The following is a 21,237-nucleotide window of genomic DNA, read 5'->3' as shown; positions in this document are numbered from 1 at the left end:
CAAATTCAATATAGAATCTTAAAGCGATTCCATCGGGTCCTGGAGCTTTGTTCAATTTTAATGATTTGAGCTGTTTCTCAAGAACCACTGACACTAATACTTATTTCATTCATCTTTTCAGTGGCAAGGGGATTAAATTGAGGCAATTCTCCTTTTGTAAAGGAACATTTGAAACTGCTCTGCACAACTGTGTCATGGTCAATGATACCAGTTTCGATGTGGACATCCTCAAAGAGGTCAGGTCCACTTTGTTGCCATTAGACACAATATATTTCCATCATGAGTGGGGTTCATAACTATCTGTTTTATGTAGTTTCAGAGAAAGCATTTAGTAATGTTTCACAGGATGTCTTATGATGCCCACAACTAACAAAACTGTAATTTTCCGAATTAATTGTCTGATGATTAAAGTCTCCATCAATGATTACAGTATGACTGGGGCACTTATGTACAAGTGAACTGAGGTTTTCTCTAAGTTTTCAGTTACATCAGAAGATGACTCTGCTGGGCAATAGAAGGATCCCCTTAACATTTTATGCCCAAACCTCATACTGAGTCTTTCCCAAACAACCTCACATAAAGCTTGAATTTCTATCTCTGTGGATTTTAATTTTTTGTATACTGTGAAAAATACATCACCACCAGTTCCCATTTGCCCAGCCTTTCGATTTACACTTAAATTTTCCCTAAAGGCTCACTGCTATCAATTTCAGGTTTCAACCAGCTTTCTGTATCTAGTATTATGTGTGCTTCACTGCTTTTAATGAGCTCTTCAGACACTGACACTTTGTTGCAAATGCTTCAGCAGCTAACCACTAGGACTTCAATACTCTCGCCTATGGGAGGCATTTCTTTTGATCATACACTGATACTTATGGGTTTCCTACAGCTATCATTATCTGGATTGGGTGGACAGTCAACTAATTTAAGAAAAAAAACCTTTTGTGCACCACACAGACAGTCAGCTACCTGAGTAGCAGCCTCTGATGTGTAGGGCAAATCTGACTCATTTAGGGGGATTCTACAGTTCGTAACCCTATTGGACAAGTCCAGGATGTCGCAGCCTAACTTGTCACAGAACCAACCCGAGCCACATTTTATATTTGGTTGCACCCTGTTCTTTCAGTGGCTGCTGGAATAGTCTCTTCGACATGCTGAATACCAGGCATACACACTGAGTGAACCTGGTGTCCTTTTCTGCCCCTTGCTGGCATTTCCCTAATGGGTACCATCATTCGCCACATGTTTCAGCTGCCGATGATAAATAGACCCCTACCCCTTTGAGTTTGCCTCCACTTGACACCAGACAAAACAGGTTCCCCCAAAACAAGTGAAGTGAGTCCCGAATCCCAGTTTCAGTTGCAGTGAAAGACACCACCTCAGACTTGTTGGTTAGGGGGATCAGTAGAACAGCCTGAGCTATCCCTCTTTTTAAGGAGAAACTAGACGTAATACTATATGTTAGTTGGAATATCTGCTGCAATAACTAAATCAGAAACGCTTGGTTTACTACAAATTGCTCATAGATTACGCAAAGGACAATGGTTGCTTCTGAAAATCCTCAAAAATGCATGGCTATTTGCATGCATATACAATTAAATTCAGGGGTGATGTATTCTTTGGCAGTAACTGTGAACCACAGATGCTGATTTGTTATGAATAAGTTGCATATCCAAAACTCTTGTACCGGTAATTTACGAAAATATAATTCTGTAAGCATCTGAAAATTCTTAGGAATAACCTATTTCTCATGTAAATTACTTACATCGATTTATAACAGGAAATAGCCTATAACACTTCTTTGGGGAACCCCAGATATCACTTTGGTTTCTCTACATGACTACACATCAGTTACTTGGAATGATGATCTGTTTCTCCCAGTGAATCACGAATCCACTCTCACAAATGAAACGATATTCCATAGCCACACAATATGATTAGAATTCACTTGGAAGAAATGGTGTTAAAAGACTCTTGGTAATCTAGAAATATGGAATCAACTGCAGATTCCCTGTCAATAGTATTAATTATTTCATGTGAATAAATAGCTAGTTATATTTCAAAAGAATTATATTTACTGAATCTGTGTTCATTCTGTGCCAATAGATAATTTTCTTTTAAATTTCATAATATTTGAAAACAGCATATGTTCCAAAATCCTGATACAAATCAGTGTCAATAATGTGAGTCTATAATTCCATGGGTAACTTGTATTTCTTTTTGATATGTATTGGTGTAACGTGTACAGCTTTCCAGTCTTTAGGTATGGATCATTTGTCTAACAAACAGTTCTATATTATTGCTAAAAATGGAGCTATTTCATCACCATACTTTGATAGGAATCTAACTAGTATATGGTCAGGACTGGAAGACTTTTCTTTGTTGAGTGACTTAAGTTGCTCTGGTAACCTGAGGGTATCTACTTCCAAACTGCTCACACCGGCAGTTATTGTTGATCCATATTCTGAAATATTTACTGTGTCTTCTTTAGTAAAGCAATTTTAGAAAACTGTTTTTAGTAGTTTTTAGTAACTCCACATTATTGGCACTGTTTGCAGTAACACTATTATTGCTATTGCATAGAGAAGGTACTGAGTGAATCTTGCTGTTGGTATACTTTACATATGACCAGAATTGCTTTGGATTTCCTTTCAGCTTTCAAGTCAGATTTTTATTGTACAAACTATTAAAAACATCTCATATTAAAGTCTGTGTTAAGTTTTGAGCATATGTAAACTGTCAGCACTCTTGCATTATTTTATAACTGGCATGGATTTTTCATTGCTTCTGCAACAATGTCCTGACCTACTTTGTGTACCAGGGGGGTCTGTTCTGTATCTTATTAATTTGCTTGTTATAAAACTCTCAATTAGCATAAACACTGTGTCTTTGAATGTAAGCTATGTTCAGTCAAAAGTTACATAGTTAGTATGGAAAGAATACAGACTGCCTCTTCTTACCAGCTTTTTAAATGGATAAATTTTCTTGTCTCCCATGATCTTCTTTATTTTTGGTGGCCTCTGCCAATCCACCTGCCCATCTTTCCATGCTCCTTTGCTGTGCCCATTGGGATTCTAATGCCTGCACACTCTGTCATACAGCGCTCGTCTCTTCCCCCACCCATACAGTTCTATCCCTTTCCCTTCGACACCCCCTACAGATGCTTGCTTGCACCACAAGTGATAGTTGCATTTTGGCTGGAGGTGTCAGAGTTGTCAATAAAATGTGTTTGCTTGCTTGTGTGAATGAATGGTGTGCATTTCTCGTTTGTTGATGAAGGGTGTGGCTGAAAGCTTTATGTAAATGTCTTTTAATTGTGCCTTCCTGCAACTTGACACATCTTCTTTTCAGTAAGCAGCAATCTGTCTTTGCCTATATTATTATATTCCTATATACATATACATCCTATTATATTCCTATCATTTTAACCAAACATATAACATAAGAAATAAAAAATAATTTTATGCTACCCACACATGGGTTGAAATTACATCACTGACTCTACAATATATGGGAATGGCAATGTCCAACAAGTTAATGGGCAAAAACATACTTAATATGGCGCCAGAAATTTTGAAAAAGAAGCTACAGCACATTGTGTGGGAAAAATGTTACTATTCAGTAGAAGAATTCATAGAGGATGAAATGATAATTTGAGCAAGGGGTAATTAAGTGTTAGATTTTATTGTATGTATGCATAACAAAATTGTCTTATTATTATTATGCTGTTTGTTAACATCAGCTGTTCTTTGCTTTAGGGTGAATTTTACCACAATTTGACAAGTCTCCTGTACCTGAATCAGATGATTTATATTATGTATGTTATGAGATAAATAAACCACAGTTCACAATTTCTTTTGTTTAGGTATCACACTTTTTCGTATATGAAGTCAGTCAGTCACTCAATCAGTCAGTAATGGAATCCTACATGAAAAAAGGCACACACTGTAAGCAGGTAATATACTTTCAACTCTCTTACAATGATTCAAGTTCTCTTTGTATGATTACCCTTTAGTCCTCAATGGTTTCTCTGCCTTTCCATGTGACATATGTGACCAAGTTTCTCCACTCAAATTAATATATTTGCCTTCTCCACAATCTCTGACAGTTGGTACCTTTTGTCAAAAACACCCTGTAGATATAAATTCACAATTTTGAATTACAACAGCACCAAGGACCATATTCAAATACATGTTTCTTATCCATAAGTGATGATGTCCTGAATGTAGTTCTAAGCAGATATCATTAAACTTTATGTCATATTTATTTCAGTATAATGAATTGATTGTTTTTGTAGAGATTAAATGGTGTAAGACACTCCCAATGGCAAAAATATAGTTCTTGAGTTGTTCATCTTTCAGACAAAAAATTAGAAGACAGAATTCTACATTTGGTTTTCCAAGCCAGATAACTGCACTTGATATGAAATAAAATATTTTAAATATGCCAAACTGGTTTATTTATTTATTAGGATGTGGATCCTTACATGCTTTAACCACAACTGTGCTTCTATGATATACCCGACAACATAACTTATTGCAACTTAAACTAAGAATGTATATACCACAGTTTACTAACAGCTGATCAAAGATAATATATCAGCAACACAACACACAAGATTACTTTAAATTCTTTTCATATTCCACAAATGTTCTATGGATGATTACATTTTAACTTTCATGATAAAAATTTGATATCTGTGTGCATTTCATATATGACACTCAGTAGTCCTATTCAAAAATATTACACTTTGAACTGTTTATAGTTGGTTAAACTGTGCTTAAGTATCACATCTGGTGTAGCAGGCATATCTGAAACATTCATGCAATTTTTTCAATGAATTTATTATTTGAAAATAGTGTTTGAAAAATTTATCATTCACAACAAAAATACATCTAACAGACAACTTTTTCTGTGAATATGACATGTCAAACTAGATAAAAATGGAAGGCAAGTTTTTCTGTTCGCATGCTGCAATAGGCTATGGTCAAGTGAATTCTCCACAATATCCTTTCTGTTAGCAGTGCTAGTCTCACAAGGTAACAGGAGAACTTCTGTGAAGCTTGGAAAGTAGCAGAGAGATACTGGTGGATTCAGGAGAGCTGGTCGCACAAGGTATACAGGAAAACTTCTGTGAAGTTTGGAAAGTAGCAAAGAGATACCGGTGGAAGTAAAGACATATAATCTGTTGTAAAAGCCATTTTAATCATAGAAATATTGATGTGAACTTAAATTGTTCAAAAGAAATTACAGTAATTTGTGCTATTAGTATTAGTGATGAACGCTACTGTGTTTCACTGTCCAAAATTTTGATAAGTAGGTTTGGAAAAATTTAAGTACCTGGAACTTAGGATTTATCTGTTATATGTATAGAACTAAATGCTATCTTATGCAGAGGTTCACAATTTCCTACACAAATATAGAAAAATGTTACATTTAAGTCTTTCTTAAACCAAGGGAAAAAATAAATTATGAGAAGAATAGTTGCTACTCACGATATAGCAGAGATGCTCAGCTGCAGATAGGCATGGCAAAAAGAGTGTCACAAAATGATCTTTCGGCCAACAAGGCCTTTGTCAAAAATAGACAACAGGCACACACACGCGCGCGCGCACACACACACACACACACACACACACACACACACACACACACACACATACGAGCAAACACAACTGACACACACATGACGACATGGTCATGTGTGTGTGTGACTTCATTTGAGTGAGAGTGTGTGTGTCTGTTGTCTGTTTTTGACAAAGGCGTTGTTAGCCAAAAGCTCATTTTGTGACGGTCTTTTTGTTCTGCCTATCTGTGACTCAGCATCTCTGCTATATGGTGAGTAGCAACTATCCTTTTCATAATACTGTTACATTCTATCCTGGATTTTCCACTGTTAGAAATTGTAATACTTTACAGGGAATGAAGAAGGGATACAAAGAGGGTAGTAAGATACACTCTAGTCAGTGTCCAGCGAGAATGATGATTCAACGGATTTGCAGCAAATTGTTATTGGAAGGGCACAGAAATGTTATGCAGATGGTAAGTGGCAAGCCTACAACAAGCCAAGCATAAAAAATAAATTTCTGGTAGCTGTTGCTTGTAATTTACATGCTAGGTCCAGAGACTGTGAGTACTTCTAAAATTAATCAGTTCCATATTGTCGTTTGTGTTTTGCAAGGAAACAGCTGCCATACATATTACATGTCAACAGCGGGTTAACCAGTAGGATTGCAGAAGATACTCGGAATTCTGTTGTTTGCTTCAATATGCAGCAATAAAACTTACTGATCATTTGCCTAATAACATGCAATATCTGACAGGTATCAAATCAAGTTTTAAATCTAACTTAAAATTATTTCTCCTGGCGACTCTTTCTATTTCATTAATGAACTTATACTTAAAAAAGAGCCTTTTTTTAAGTCTAGATGGATGGGTGATATTAAAAATATGTGGTCATTAATGTTAATACTAATCATGTACACACGACCTACAAATAAAGAAAAGGACAGACCAATATGAGAAAAAAAGAAGCAGCCCTGTATGTTTCATACACATCGAACCAAAACACAACAAGATTATAACATTGCTGCAAAATGAGAGAGGCGTTAAAAACTGAATCATTAAGTACAAAGAAGGAAAATGATACACTAATTCAAGAAAAACAGCTCAATGAATCTTAAATCCATCAAACAGAAATAAGGACCGCAAAAATACATGTGAGCATACAAACTAGGAAAACAATGACAAATCCAGTATCTCCAATGATGTCACAATAAACCAAACAAGCCAAAAATCTGCAGGTAAATATAAATGCAAATTGGTCATGTACAGTAAAAGAAAGGAAAGACTACGACCATGCAAGAGAATGAAAATAAGTTTCTAATAATTGACAACTCCCTGTACAAAAATATTGGTGCCCCAACTGCAAAAACAGTGTGTGACCTGAAATTAGAAGGCAACAACTCAGAGAACTTTTTAAAAATATGGTAAATTCAAAACACGCACCTACAGAACCAGATCAAAACAAAAATGGATTATAAAGGTGTTTTTGAACATGTTGGAACACACTCATTAAGAAGCAGCATGTGAGAGACAAATATATCTCAAAACTAAGCTGCACTACCAATGAGCAATGTGATCCTCTTGAGGCTATCTTCACAGTCCAAAACAAATTTCTGTGTGAATACTACCTAGTAAAGGACAGAATACATTTAAACAGATTGGGGTCTGTAATGCTCAGTAGAATGTTTACAGATATATGTAAAATCATTAGAAATAAGGGAAACTAATATGGTATGATGGGGATGAAAGACTAGTAAACCTGACCCCTACAATTAAGAGAAACAATGAAATAGAACATAAGAAAACCACAAAGAAAGAATCAGGGCATTCAAATATAAAAATAATCCACCAGAACATACAATACATCAAAAATGAAGAACCTTAATCAGAAATAAAGATGAATGAACTCCAGATATTCTATAAGGTGTACGACTTTGCTTCTGCCGTTTTTTTCCCCAGCATTTGAGGCTTTAATGAAACAAATTGGTTACACATGTATCATTCAAAGTATTTTCCATCGCTGGCCACTACTTTCTCTCATCTTTTGGGCAGTGTATGAATTCCGCATCAAAAAAATTGGTCATCCTTTGAAGCGATCCACAAATCAATCCAATTTGTGACTTCTTCATGATATTGGAAGTGTTGGTAAGCCAAGCCATGAGACATTGATCTAAACAGGTGATACTCAGAGGGAGCAATGTCTGGAGAATATGGTGGCTGGGGTAGGACTTCCCATTTTAATGTTTCCAAGTGCGTTTTGACCTCTTTTGCAACATGGGGGTCAAGCGTTGCCGTGCTGCAAAATCACTTTATCATGCCTCTTGCTGTATTGCGGCCATTTGTCTTTTAATACTCTGTTCAAATGCATTAATTGCATTCGATAACGAGCAACTGGGATCATTTCACTTGGTCTTAACACCTCATAGTACATGACACTGAGCTGGTCCCACCAAATGCAGTGCATGATCTTGGAGCCGAGAATATTCGGTTTGGCCATCAACGTGGAAGCATGGCCAGGATATCCCCATTGCATTTAGGGTTATCGTAATGAACCCATTTTTTGTCCCCAATCACAATGAAATGCAGAAATCCCTTCCGTTTTTGCCTCTGAAGCAACTGTTCAGAAACACACAAACACCGTTCAACATCTCTTGGTTTCAGCTCACACGGGACCCAAGTTCCTTCTTTCTGAATCATGCCCATAGCCTTGAGACATTTTGAAATGGCTTGCTGTGTCACCTCCACTAATCATGCCAATTCTTCTTGAGTTTGATGTGAGCCTTCACTCAGCAATGTCTCCAATTGTGCATCTTAGGAAACATTCTCTCTTCCATAACTATGCCGGCCTAAGACATTGAAATCACCATTTTTGAAGTGCTGAAACCACTCAAGACACGTTATTTTACTAATCGCATCCTTACCATATGTACTTGAGAGCATTTGATGAGACTCAGCCGCTGTTTTCTTCATATTGGAACAAAACAGTAACACCTCCCGCAAATGATGATAATTAGGCTTTCAATCAAGAACAACTCTATGATGCAAACACAAATTGACTAATGTCTGAATGAGGTTATGTTGACCGAGATCCAAGCTAATTGCCTGACATCTGTGATCTGTTTGTTTCAATCGCTACTTACCGTTGTCGCCACTTATCGGCAAACGGCAAAAAGCAAAGTTGTACACCTTGTAGCTCTGACAGAACATGGAATTTCAATGGGCATGAAATTTTAAATTTTACGGTAGCAAATTATAATGTAATTTCTAGCTCATGTAGATAGAATAGCAAGTGTGCAGAAGCTGCAATAGTAACTCATAACAACATCAAGAGAAACTACATGAACAGTCTTGCCGGCCGGTGTGGCCGAGCGGTTCTAAGCGCTACAGTCTGGAACTGCGCGACCGCTGCGGTCGCAGGTTCGAATCTTGCCTCGGGCATGGATGTGTGTGATGTCCTTAGGTTAGTTAGGCTTAAGTAGTTCTAAGTTTTAGGGGACTGATGACCTCAGAAGTTAAGTCCCATAGTGCTCAGAGCCAAACAGTCTTGACTTAAATAAAAAATATAATACTGAAAATGTGGTAGAAGTAAGAGACCAAAACATTAATTTAAGTAGTTCCTCACTGTAGATCCTAAACATCTACAGAACACAAAATGAATGCATGGACACTCATCAAAAGCTGTGGAGAACTCTTACATATCATTCTAAGGAAAAGCCGTGCACTTATACTACCATGTGACCTAAACATAATAACAGTAGGGAACTTCTTAACACAATGAAAATGTATGGCTTAAACAGTGCAAAATCAAATCCAGCACAAATAACTGCAAACACCTGTACACAAATACATCACATATTCACAAATCCATATGACTTTCAGTGCAAAAGTGAAGTCATAGAAACAGCTCTGCCAGACCATGATACAAGCCAAATATGCTTAAATCATGTCACCGCACAACAAAGGTATCAGAAAATGGGAAAAAAGAAGCCTTAGTGAACAAACTTAAAAAAGAATCATGGGAAACACTGGGAACAGAGTCTCCACTGGATCATAAAAAGAGACATTTTATAAATACATTTTCCCACTATCTGAATATAATATACTCAATAAAAACGACTAATACCAAAACCGCAAATAAACATAAAAATGGATAACAAAAGGCATTTTAGTCTCTAGAGACCAGAAAAAAGGCATAGGATACACAAAACGTAATGATGAGAACTTTAAAGCATATTACAAAAAATATTAAAAAATATACATTCCAAAGTACTGCAGCCAGACAAGAAGCTGCAAAAACTTATATCAGTAGTGCTGACAATAAAAGCAAGGACTGTTGGTCCTTTATACAAGGGTTGTCCAGCAAGTAACGCACCACATTTTTTTCTTCAACAATTCTTTATAGCACACAATGAGAAGGCTCAAACAAGAGGAAATATGAGGGGGCTAGGCCAGGGCTGTAGGGTGGATGGGGTAACACTGTCCAACCCTGCTTTTCAATATGTTCAGCAGTCCTCAGGCTTGTGTGGGGCCGAGCGCTATCAAGTTGTACCAAAACATCTTCTGGGTTGTGATGCCGAAGTCACCAGAAGAGCATCTTGAGTCTTGTTAATGTGCTGACATACACTTCTGAATTAATGGTACCACCTCTTGGCACCACATCAATGAGAATCATAACTTCACAGCCCTGGAACACAGTGGTCGTCATCTTACTGACAGAAGCAGTTGCTTTGAATTTTTTCTTCTGTTCGGAGTGGGAATGGTGCCATTCCATCAACTGTCATTTTATTTTGGGCCAAAAATGGTGCCAAAATGGTGAACCCAGGTTTCATCACCAGTCACAATCCGGGACAAGAAGCCCTCCCCCTCAGATTCAAAATGTTTTTTCTGTGCAATTTGTGATCTACCGTTAGACACCACAGGACCTGTCTTGCACACACTTTCGAATAACAAAGAATGCAGATAACTGTGTCCACACTTCCTATACTGATTGGCAGATGCAGCACCAACTCCCATGCCATAATGCATCTGTCCCTGCGAATGACAACATGAGCTCGCTGTAACATGTCAGGTGTGACAACCATGGATCGTCTCACTGACCGCTGCAAATTGTGAAGCAATTAACTGTACTTCTCTCAACAGCAGACGATCCACAGACTTTGCACAAGTGTTTGTGAATATTCCCCACAGTTTCTTTCTCTGCAATGAGAAATTCGATTACGGCACATTGCTTGTAACGTACATCACCTACAGAAGCCAGTTTGAAACTGTCCTGCAGCTACACTGTCTGTTGGGAGTGATGGAAACTTGTCACGCTCACTCAGGAGATGTCAAATAATATACACACAATGTTCTGCATTCATAGCATTGTTGTTTCCCGAGAAAAAGAAAATTACATGCATTACTATCTGGGCAACTCTCGTAAACACAAATCATACACCATCAAACTCACAGGAACATAGCAAAATGCAGTTTATGATCAGCAAAAAGAGCTAAAGAAGAACAGAATAATGTCATAAATATCTTCAATATCCATTTGGCAAAAGTGGACTAAAAACTAAAAGAAAAAAACAAATATTAAATACAATAACACATAGGAAAACATTTATTAGCCACCATGAAAAACTGTGGTGCTACTTCCAGTGACAGAAGAAGAAACAATATAGATAATATAAATCCTAAAACAAACAAAATGTTGTAGAACTGATGAAATATCATCTATAGAAATTAAATACCATATGCAGAAACTCAAGAAACCTCTTACACTATTAGTTAACACATCACTCCTGGGAGGAATTTTTTCCAACTGCCTAAAGGCTGCATTGATAAGACCAATATACAAAAACAAAAATGAAGATGAACCAGAAAATTATATACCTATAGCTCTTATACCAGTTATATTACCAAAAATATTTGAATGAGCTTATACACAGAGATACATTGTATTTCTGATGAAATATGAATTCATCAACAAGGACCAGTCTGGCTTCCTGAAGGATAAATGCACCAAAGATGTGGTCATAAGTCTCATTGAGAATGTCACTATCAACTTGAACTCTATAAGTAAATGTGTAGTAGTATTTGTATATCTGTCAAAGGTATTTGACTAGGTAGACCACATAACTTTAACAGAAATATTAGGAGGGGAGAAGGAGACTCGATCCTATCATATCTGACAAACAGGAGACAATATACAGAAACAACAGGGGAGAAAATATGATCTCAAGTACAACTCTCCACTCCTCTGTGTCACAGGCATCAATTCTTGGTCCATTGATTTTCAGTTTATAGAACAATCACATCCCAAACATCATTAAGCATGGCAAGATAGTTACTTACACAGATGACACAATTCTGCTGTTCATGGACAAAGACACAGAAAATCTAGAAATAAAAGACAACTTGGAAGCAAATAATGCAATTCACAAAGATTTACTGAATTAAATTTGCATAACAACATTATAAAAACACTCTACGTAAATTTCAAACTAAAGAACCTTTACAGTGATGATATCAACATTTGCATAGATGAGTGCATAGCTGAAAACTCCAAATATATTAAATTCCTTGGAATAATAATGGATGAAAATGAACACTGTTCAAAGCAAAAGTGGTAAAATCAACACAAACCTATATGTACTGCATCAACTCAGCTACCTAAAAGAAACAAATATTATGACAATGATATACTATGCCACGCGGGATTAGCCGAGCGGTCTAAGGCGCTGCAGTCCTGGACTGTGCGGCTAATCCCGCGAGTCCTCCCTTGGGCATGGGTGTGTGTGTTTGTCCTTAGGATAATTTAGGTTAAGTAGTGTATCAGCTTAGGGACTGATGACCTTAGCAGTTAAGTCCCATAAGATTTCACACACATTTTAGCATTTTTTTGATATTCTATGCACTAGTCCATTCAACATTTAAGTTTTAGCATAATTTATGGCAAGGTGCCTCACAAACAAACAGTAATAGAATATTCAAACTGTAAGAAAGAGCAATAAGAATGATAGCCAACCTTGAGTGGAGAGAATCATGTAGGCCAGAATTTAAAGCTCTTCAGATCCTAACACTACCCAACATAAACCTATACAAGTTCCTGTGTTGGACAAAATTCAAATACGCTCCCAATAAACATGATAACAAGACACAGCACAACCACGAAACACAGAAACCTGACTTCTTCCATGAACCCATACACAACACCATGAAATACAAAACACTGCCATCATAAACAGGACCAAACATCCAAGAAAAACTACCTTCATGCTTAAGAGAGATATATAGTAACACTATTTTCAAAAAATATTTCAAAACTTATTTGACAGAAAACTGTTATTGAAATATTAATGCATTCACTACTTTTAAATTGTAAGACGAACTGCAATGCAAATAGTGTATCAAAAATAAATGTTATATACATATATAAGTAGCATAAAAACATTAAAAAAATTGTAATTTACCATGAAAACCTCTTAATTTGCTAGATGCTTAGTAAATGATGTATATTTATCACTGCATACAATATAGGCCATATAAATAAATAAAAAGAACTGTGTGTCAGTCCAACCACATGTAGCCAAGTGCAATTAGCATCAATTTTAAATTAAACCATATATTGTTCTATATTGTGATCAGATTCTCTTAGCTGCATTAAACTGGAGAACATCGTCAAACAAACATGACAGTTCCATATGAAAACACAAACTTCCACATATGACAACAGAATATTCTGAATATTGCAGTTTCTCTGAAATTACATATCAGATTTTTGCAAGTAAAATGTGGTTAAATTTGACTTTTTACCTATGATACTAACAGCAAAAATTATGTTACTCCTATTTCAGAAAGCAAAGTTGACACTCACATCTCTGTAATGCAGCTATAATAACACATCATATGTCACTGAGTGAAGACATTCCCACAGTTCATCTGAGTGAAAACAGATATTTGAGGTGAATGGCTTGCCTGGTTACTATGTAAATAAATGGATTGGTAGATAACAACAGAAGCTACATGAGGCCATTCACTGATGATGCTGCATATAGGTAGCTTAGCTGTCAAGCTAGAAAACTGCACTGGAATGCAGGAAGATCTGAAGAGGATGGATTAACAGTTGACCTTTGACATAAAAAAAATGTAACATACCATGCATAAAAAACAACACGAAACCCATTATTTTTCGGCTGCACAATTCATGATCGAGCAAATAGTAATAAACATTAAATTTATATGAATATGGATCCAGAGCACTACCTACAGTGAAGACAAATGCTAAAATGTGATTCACTGGAATAATCCTGTGAAAATACACTGCCGGAAGAAATTGGTACTCCTGGTACTGATCCGATGACAGCATGTGGCACCTGGGGGACAGTAAATGTACTGATAATGGTTTCAACATCATCCAACAACAGATGGCATAGTGGCATAGCTACCTGAGTGTCATCTGTGTCTAGCATTTAATAGGGAATGCTCACAGCCAGAAGGCTCAGAGTGGCACAAACGTGTGAAGCAAGAAGGCAACCATGCACTTGTGCTCCTGGCAGCCAGCTAAGGGGTCAAATTGTAGCCTACCACGGGGCAGGATGGTCCTTTCAAAGAATTGCCTTGTCAGCTGGTGTCCGTGGTCACATGAACATTCTCACACCAGTAGACGAGGTTCTGGATGTCCACGTAGCACTAGATCCCCACCAGGATCATTATATTGTCAGGGCAGTAGGGGCAGAACATACAGCTATCACAGCACAGACAAGAGGGTCTGTGAGCCCAGACATGTCAACATGAAGTGGTGCAAACCAGTTATTAGCAGTGGGACTATGAGCAAGAACACCTCTAGCCCGCTGTTGACTCGTGCCACAGCATACACATGCATGACTTGATTGGTGCCATCATAGCATCAATTACAAGATGGAATGGTGTGCCATGGTCTTCAGTGATGAAAGCAGATTCTGCCTGCGTGCAACTGATGGTTGTTTGCGCATATGACATGCACCTGGTGGGTGCAGTTTCGTAGATTGCATTCATCCAGGACACACTGGTCCCACCCTAGGCCTTATGATCCAGTGTGCAATAAGCTACAACTCTCATCACTTTTGGTGTTTCTGCATGGGACAGTAACCAGTACTTGGCACATGCAGAATGTTGTTAGACTGGTTCTTTTGCCGTTCTTGCAACAGGATAATGCTCACCCACACACTGCCAGTGAAACTCAATGTGCTCTACAAGACATGCAGCAACTTTCCTGGCCAGCATGACCTATAGACTTGTCTCCAGCCAATTACATGTGGGATATGATGGGACGAAAAGTGACTTATCAGCCAACAGCTCTTACAGAACTACATGAACAGGTCAAGCAGGCATGGTATAAGATATCCCAGGATGGTATTCACCATCTGTATGATCAACTGGATGCCAGAGTCAACACCTGCATTTCCGCCCGTGGAGGCTACACCATGTACTAATATAGATGTTTCAGCATGAGTCAATAACAAGATAGAACCGCAGAATTGCTTGTGCTACTGGTCTGTAAATGTAATCATTTCATGTACTCCATATGCACTGTTGCAGCAATAAATCTTGAGTGAATTGGGAACCTCTAAATGGCGAACTAATTTTTTATGGCACTGTATAATTCATCCATGAATCAGATTGTTCACAAAACTACTATTTAACTGATTCTTGAGGATTCCTAATCAGTATAATAAAGGAGAAAGAGAAGACCCAAAGAAGAGCAAGACTTTTCATCAGGAGCTTATTTTGTAAGAAAGTGAGCATTATGTAGGTGCTTATACAAATCGAGTGACAGAGGCTACAGAAAAGATTTGCGTACCATTGACAGGTTTCTGATTAACATTCTAAGAGTGTAATTTCAAATAAGAGTCTAGCAACATATTATTTTCTTCTACAAATATCTTGCAAAGTGACTATTGGAAAAATTTAATAAATTTAACTAATATACAGTATGTGGACAGTTGCACTTTCTGTACACAGTTTGTGACAGGAGTAGAAAATGGGAGAAATGATACACAAATATAATGTAAATCCCACACACCAAAATGTCGCTTGTGGAGTGAAGACAATATATGTAGAAACACAATGCATATGAACTGTTGCTCTTTCTATGCATGATTTATGACAGGAACAGGAAGGTGGAGAAATGATAGTGATATTTAATGTACCATTCACAATTTACCATCATGTGGCTTGTGGAGGGTAGACAAAAGATGTAAAAATGAAGTTAATCTGTTTAATGGTGTGCTTCTGAATGTACAGTCAAGTTGTTGTTTTCATTTGATGCACAATATTTTCACGACAGACCAAGTCAGCTTCTTTGGGTGCTGCAAGTTTTGCTGATAATTTTACTTGCTGCATGGACTCTAGCCAAATTGTGTACTATTGTTGGTCCCGCACAGTTGAATTATAGTTCCAGTGCCCACTATGCCCTTTGATACTCTTGTTTATCAGGGACCATACTAACATTTCCTGAAACACAAATTCTCTGGTGGATGTGATGGCTGGTGAGATCTTAACAAATTGAGTGCCAGGCTCAAAGCCCTGTTTAAATTGAAAATCAAACCCCATTTGTTAGAGTTTTCTAATATCTTTATTATGCTGCCCAAAAATTTGGTAATTACAGCATAATAGTGGTCTTTCATGCCTTATTTCATGATTATATTCGAGGCAGTGTTTGGTTGTTTTAGTCTGGTGTGTTTTAACAAGGGAAACTCCCCATCGCACCCCCCTCAGATTTCGTGCTAAGTTGGCCTATTGGATAGCTGATCAAAAACTGAACACAGATCAAACATGAAAACAGGAAGAAGGTATACTGCCTGTTGAAAAAAGAAGCAAAATAGAAATAGTGAACAGTCCAAATTTAATGTGTGCAAGATTGAGCACAATTAAAGACATGGTGTATGGTCACAGAGTTGGACTGTGAAGGGGAGATGCAGGTTCAAATCTCCCTCCATTCTCCCGCCTTTTTTGTCCCCCCACAAAATTTCAACTTTTCTATCCAGTCATTGACGTGTCTATTGACTGTGTTCTAATTGGTGTATGTGCCATGATGTAATGTCCATTTGCAACAGTGACATGTAATGAAGGAACCTCATATTAGCTATACACAGGTATCACATGTTATGCCTCTTGCATTTCATTTTGTAGTTCTGACTCTTGAAGTCCTCTGTTGTAACATAGTTCTCACCCATTTATTTTTGGTACTTATTTCTGTGAGAGGTCTGTTGACACCTCACCTGATGTCATAATTCATCACAGAATACAAGTCACATGGTAGGAATATATTACAGTCGCAAGTAAATGTGATGAAACAACAAATAAATGAGTGTGAACTATGTTACAACAAAGGAATTCAAGAGACAAGCCATCCAAAACATAGCACAAGATGCATAATATGAGGTACCCATGTACAACAAATAGAAGGTATGTGCATCTGGAGATCCCTTCGTTACATATCGTCGTTGAAAACTGACATTGCACCAAACACATAAACAAATTTCAATACAGCGAATGGACACATCAATGACAGGACTGAAAGTTCACAATTTTGTGAAAAAAAGAAGTGGGGCTGAGTGAGATTTGAACCTGCCGCCCCCCCCCCCCCCCCCTCTTCATAGTCCAACACCATGACCATATAACCACAACACAACACTCATGCAACATATTGGTTCAGAGCAAATAGTTTCCTGCTAAATGAAAATAAAACTCAGCAGATAATCTTCACTCTAAGAGACAAGCCACTATCTGAAGACCCTAGTTCTGTTAAATTCCTGGGAGTTTATTTAGACGAAAAGTTATCCTGGGGGCCAACATGTAAACTATATTAGTAGTAAGCTATCTAGAGTAATTTATTTATTAAGACAACTCAGAAATTGTGTACCTGAAACGTACATCAGATCATCTTATTTTGCATTTTTCCAAAGTATAATATCCTATGGCATTATCTTGTGGGGTAACTGTAGTCATATACATGACATCCTATTATTGCAGAAGAAAGCTGTTAGGATAATTACAAATTCTTCACATAAGGCTCACTGCAAACCCTCATTTACTAAACAAAAAATTATGACAGTAATATACCTCTATATATACAATGTCTTAATCTTTACGGAGAAGAACATACAAGATGTGAAACATAGAGAAAATGTACATTGTTACAACACAAGAAGCATCAAACACATATACACGCCTTACCACAGATTATCAAAATTAATAAATAGCTATGAAGCCACAGGGCACAAACTATTTAATAAGCTGCCACATGCTATACAGGATCTTCCTGAACATACATTCAAAGAAAGACTGCATGAATGGTTTATTGCCCACCCATTCTATGATATCAATGAATTCTTCAATTGTAAAATGCAGTAATCCAACAGATGACCCACTGTACATTTATTGTAATATGAGCTAAAATATTTCAGTAGTCAATACCTTATCACACTGTATTATAAATTGTGAAACAAATACTAACAAGGAGATAGAGGGGCTGGCCAGTACTTACCTCAGCTCAGTACAGCCGATAGATACACAAAAAACAGAACCAAAATTTACGTTCCTAGCTTTCAGAACAAATGTTCCTTCATCAGGGAGGAGAGAGGGGAAAGAAAGGGAAGAAGGGAAAGTAGATTCAGTTACTCACAACCCAGGTTATGAAGCAACAGGGAAAGGAAAACAGGGAGGTTTTCCTTTTCCTTTCCCTGTTGCTTCATAACCTGGGTTGTGAGTAACTGAATCTACTTTCCCTTCTTCCCTTTCTTTCCCCTCTCTCCTCCCTGATGAAGGAACATTTGCTCCGAAAGCTAGGAACGTAAATTTTGGTTCTGTTTTTTGTGTATCTATCGGCTGTACTGAGCTGAGGTAAGTACTTGCCAGCCCCTCTATCTCTTTGTTACTATTTGTTTCACATCTTTATATGAGATTTTCCATTAATCATTTGTATTATAAATTGTATCTTCATTTGACATTGTCAATTGCTGAAATGGCCTAAAGACAATAAAATCTTTATTATTATTATTATTAATGTTGCTCGATATTGCACACACTAAATTTGGGTTCTTCACTGTTTTTATTTTGCTTCTTTTTTCTACAGTTCAGTACACCTTCTTCCCGTTTCCAAGCTCGATCTGTGCTCAGTTTTTGATGGCCTGTCCAATGTGTCAACATATCACTAAATCTGAAGGGGGGGGAGGAGTTTCCCTCGTAAGGCCCTTAATGACATAACATGACAAGCCTAACTCATTGTTAAGAATCATTGTCCTCCTCTTGGCGGACAAGCTCTTTTGTAGTGACATCTATAAGTTGTCAGGTGTCACAAATTCTCTGTGTATAAAATGGAAAAAATAGCTTGACTGTACACCCTGAAGCACACCATAAATCATTTACACCAAGAAGTCTCAGAGATCAAATCAGAGTTAATCTAAACTGCAAAACTCTGAATTTCAAAATTTTTGGAAAGATAATTACAGTTTACATTTTTAGTATGATTCATAACACATAAAACATCCTCAAAATCTTTACTGAAAATTTTACTTTAATTAATAAAGGGTAACAGTGAATTTGAATAAACTTACCCATTTGGAACCATTCAGTGGTGTTTTCAGCATCTTGTCGTGCTGAATTCAAAGCATGCCTTATAGCAATAGGCAGTGCTATGCTCATACATATTGGTGGCTCACCAGTTGCTAAAAACAAAGTTAATGTAATACTTTATTTTTCAGAGAGTAATGTGAAAAAATAAGTTGCATGTGTTTCAAACATTAACACCTAATTTATAACATTACAAGAAGTGAACAGTCAAGACATTTCAAATTTCTGTGGAAGATGAAATCAAACAATGGAGATTCCATGATAGAAAAATAACAATATCAAAAGGATAGATTGCTACTCACCACATGAAGAAGGTATTGAATCACAGACAGGCACAATAATAAGAGTGCTAGAAATATTTCAGCTTTTGGACAAAATCCATCTGCAGAAGTACAAAACACACACACATTCACAACTCACGAGCACAGGCTACTGCCTCCAGAAACTAAAGTGTAACTGACTACATTTGGTGTGAGCAGCAATAACGGGTGTAAGGAAGAGGTGTGGTGTGGCTAGAGAGGTGGACTCTGGGTAGGGTTGGGGGAAGATACTACTGCTGCCTGTGGGAGCAAACATGGATATGATGGGGACAGGATAGTGCTGCTAGGAGCAACACCAGGATGCTGTGCTTGGGGAGAAGGAAAGGGAGAAGAAATATGTAGAGAAAGCGAAGGACTATGTAGGTTTGTTGGCAGAATAAATGTGAGTAGTACTGGAGTGGGAGCAAGAGAGGGGATAGGCATGTGAGAGACAGACCAGCAAAGGATGAGGTCAGGGGGTTGCAAGAATGAAGGATATGTTGTGGGGAGAGTTCCTACGAAGCAGTCTGTGAAGCACATCATGTTGGGAACTGTTCAGAAACTGGGTGCTACAACTGTCTCTTGGCCACAGTTCAGCAGTGGCCATTCATGAAGACAGACAGCTTGTTATTTGTCATACCCATACAGAACGTGGCACAGTGGTTGCAGCTAAGTTGGATTTCATAAGTGGCCCTGCCTTTGATGGGGTAGGAGATGCCCCTGCCAAGACTAGACAGGACATGTCTTGCATCTAGGTCAATTGCAGCAATATGAACCATGTGGCAAGGGGTTTCAAGGAAGAGTGGTGGAGTAGGGATGTACAGGGACATTCCATAGGTTGGGTGGACAGTGGAATACCACTGTGGGAGGGGTGGGGAGGATATCTCTCATTTCAGGGCATAGAGAGGTTATCAAAACCCTGGTGGAAAATGAGTTTCAGTTGCTCCAAGCTGGGGATTACTGAGTCACAAGATGAGAGTGCTTTTGTGGTCAAACAATGGGTATCTGGACAATGGAACGTGATTGATGAGATGAGACACAGGACATTTGTTTCTGGACAACAATGGGAGGATAATTTCATTCTGTGAAGGCTTCAGTGAGACCCTTGGCATATTAAGAAAGGGTTGTCATTACAGATGTGAGAGCCACTAGCATATGGAATTGATTTCTTGGTGTGGAATGGATGGAAGCTTTCAATGTGGAGGTGTTATTAATTGTTGGTAGATTTGATGTGGACAGAGGTACTGATGTATCCATTCTTGAGGAGGAGGCTGACATCAAGAAAGATTACTTGTTGTGGAAGCAACATCAAACTGCAGTCCAGGGGCTGCATGCAGCCCTCACAAGTATTCATGTGGCCAACAGTTCTCTGCTGTATTTTATTATAATATACAGGTAGCAATTAATGGCCCAATCCAGAAATGCCAACTAATGTTAAGAGCTTCTTAAGAGTGTAGTTTTTCTGATCAGTAACAAACAAAAATACCTACAGAGACAGTAATATTTTAAGATGAGCTTAATTTTAACTGATGCTGGTGTATTCGATCATGAGATAAGTAAAGTAAGAGAGGTGCAAGCAGTGTGACCACTATAGTCACTTCCATGTCAAAGTTAATACCTTATCAGCTGATCATTATGTGTTGTATACACTCTTGAGTTGTCAGTATAGGCAGGCAAACAACAAACTATTCCCTCTTTCACATCCTCTAACCCTGTAGTAATCACACTACTTACACCTCTCTTACTTTACTTGTCTCATGATCAAATACACCAGCAT

General features: G+C 37.7%; 1 protein-coding gene across 1 annotated transcript in view; it reads right to left on the bottom strand.

Annotated features, from left to right (window-relative positions):
• Positions 1 to 4,515: 4,515 nt before the first annotated feature.
• The window catches only part of LOC124595300 (xanthine dehydrogenase-like), a 414,231-nt gene continuing 397,509 nt past the window's right edge, over positions 4,516 to 21,237 (bottom strand). Inside the window, exons 26-27 of the mRNA XM_047133986.1 lie at positions 19,146 to 19,256; positions 4,516 to 4,811 (exon numbers count right to left, since the gene is read on the bottom strand). Coding sequence (XP_046989942.1) covers positions 4,744 to 4,811; positions 19,146 to 19,256 — 179 coding nt within the window. The 3' untranslated portion in view covers positions 4,516 to 4,743. The remainder of the gene's footprint in view (positions 4,812 to 19,145; positions 19,257 to 21,237) is intronic.

The sequence above is a fragment of the Schistocerca americana genome, chromosome 2 (genome assembly GCF_021461395.2).
Source record: "Schistocerca americana isolate TAMUIC-IGC-003095 chromosome 2, iqSchAmer2.1, whole genome shotgun sequence".
NCBI classification, from domain to species: domain Eukaryota; kingdom Metazoa; phylum Arthropoda; class Insecta; order Orthoptera; family Acrididae; genus Schistocerca; species Schistocerca americana.
The sequence above is the reverse complement of the archived record's forward strand: the minus strand, read 5'-3'. Positions and strand labels throughout refer to the sequence as shown.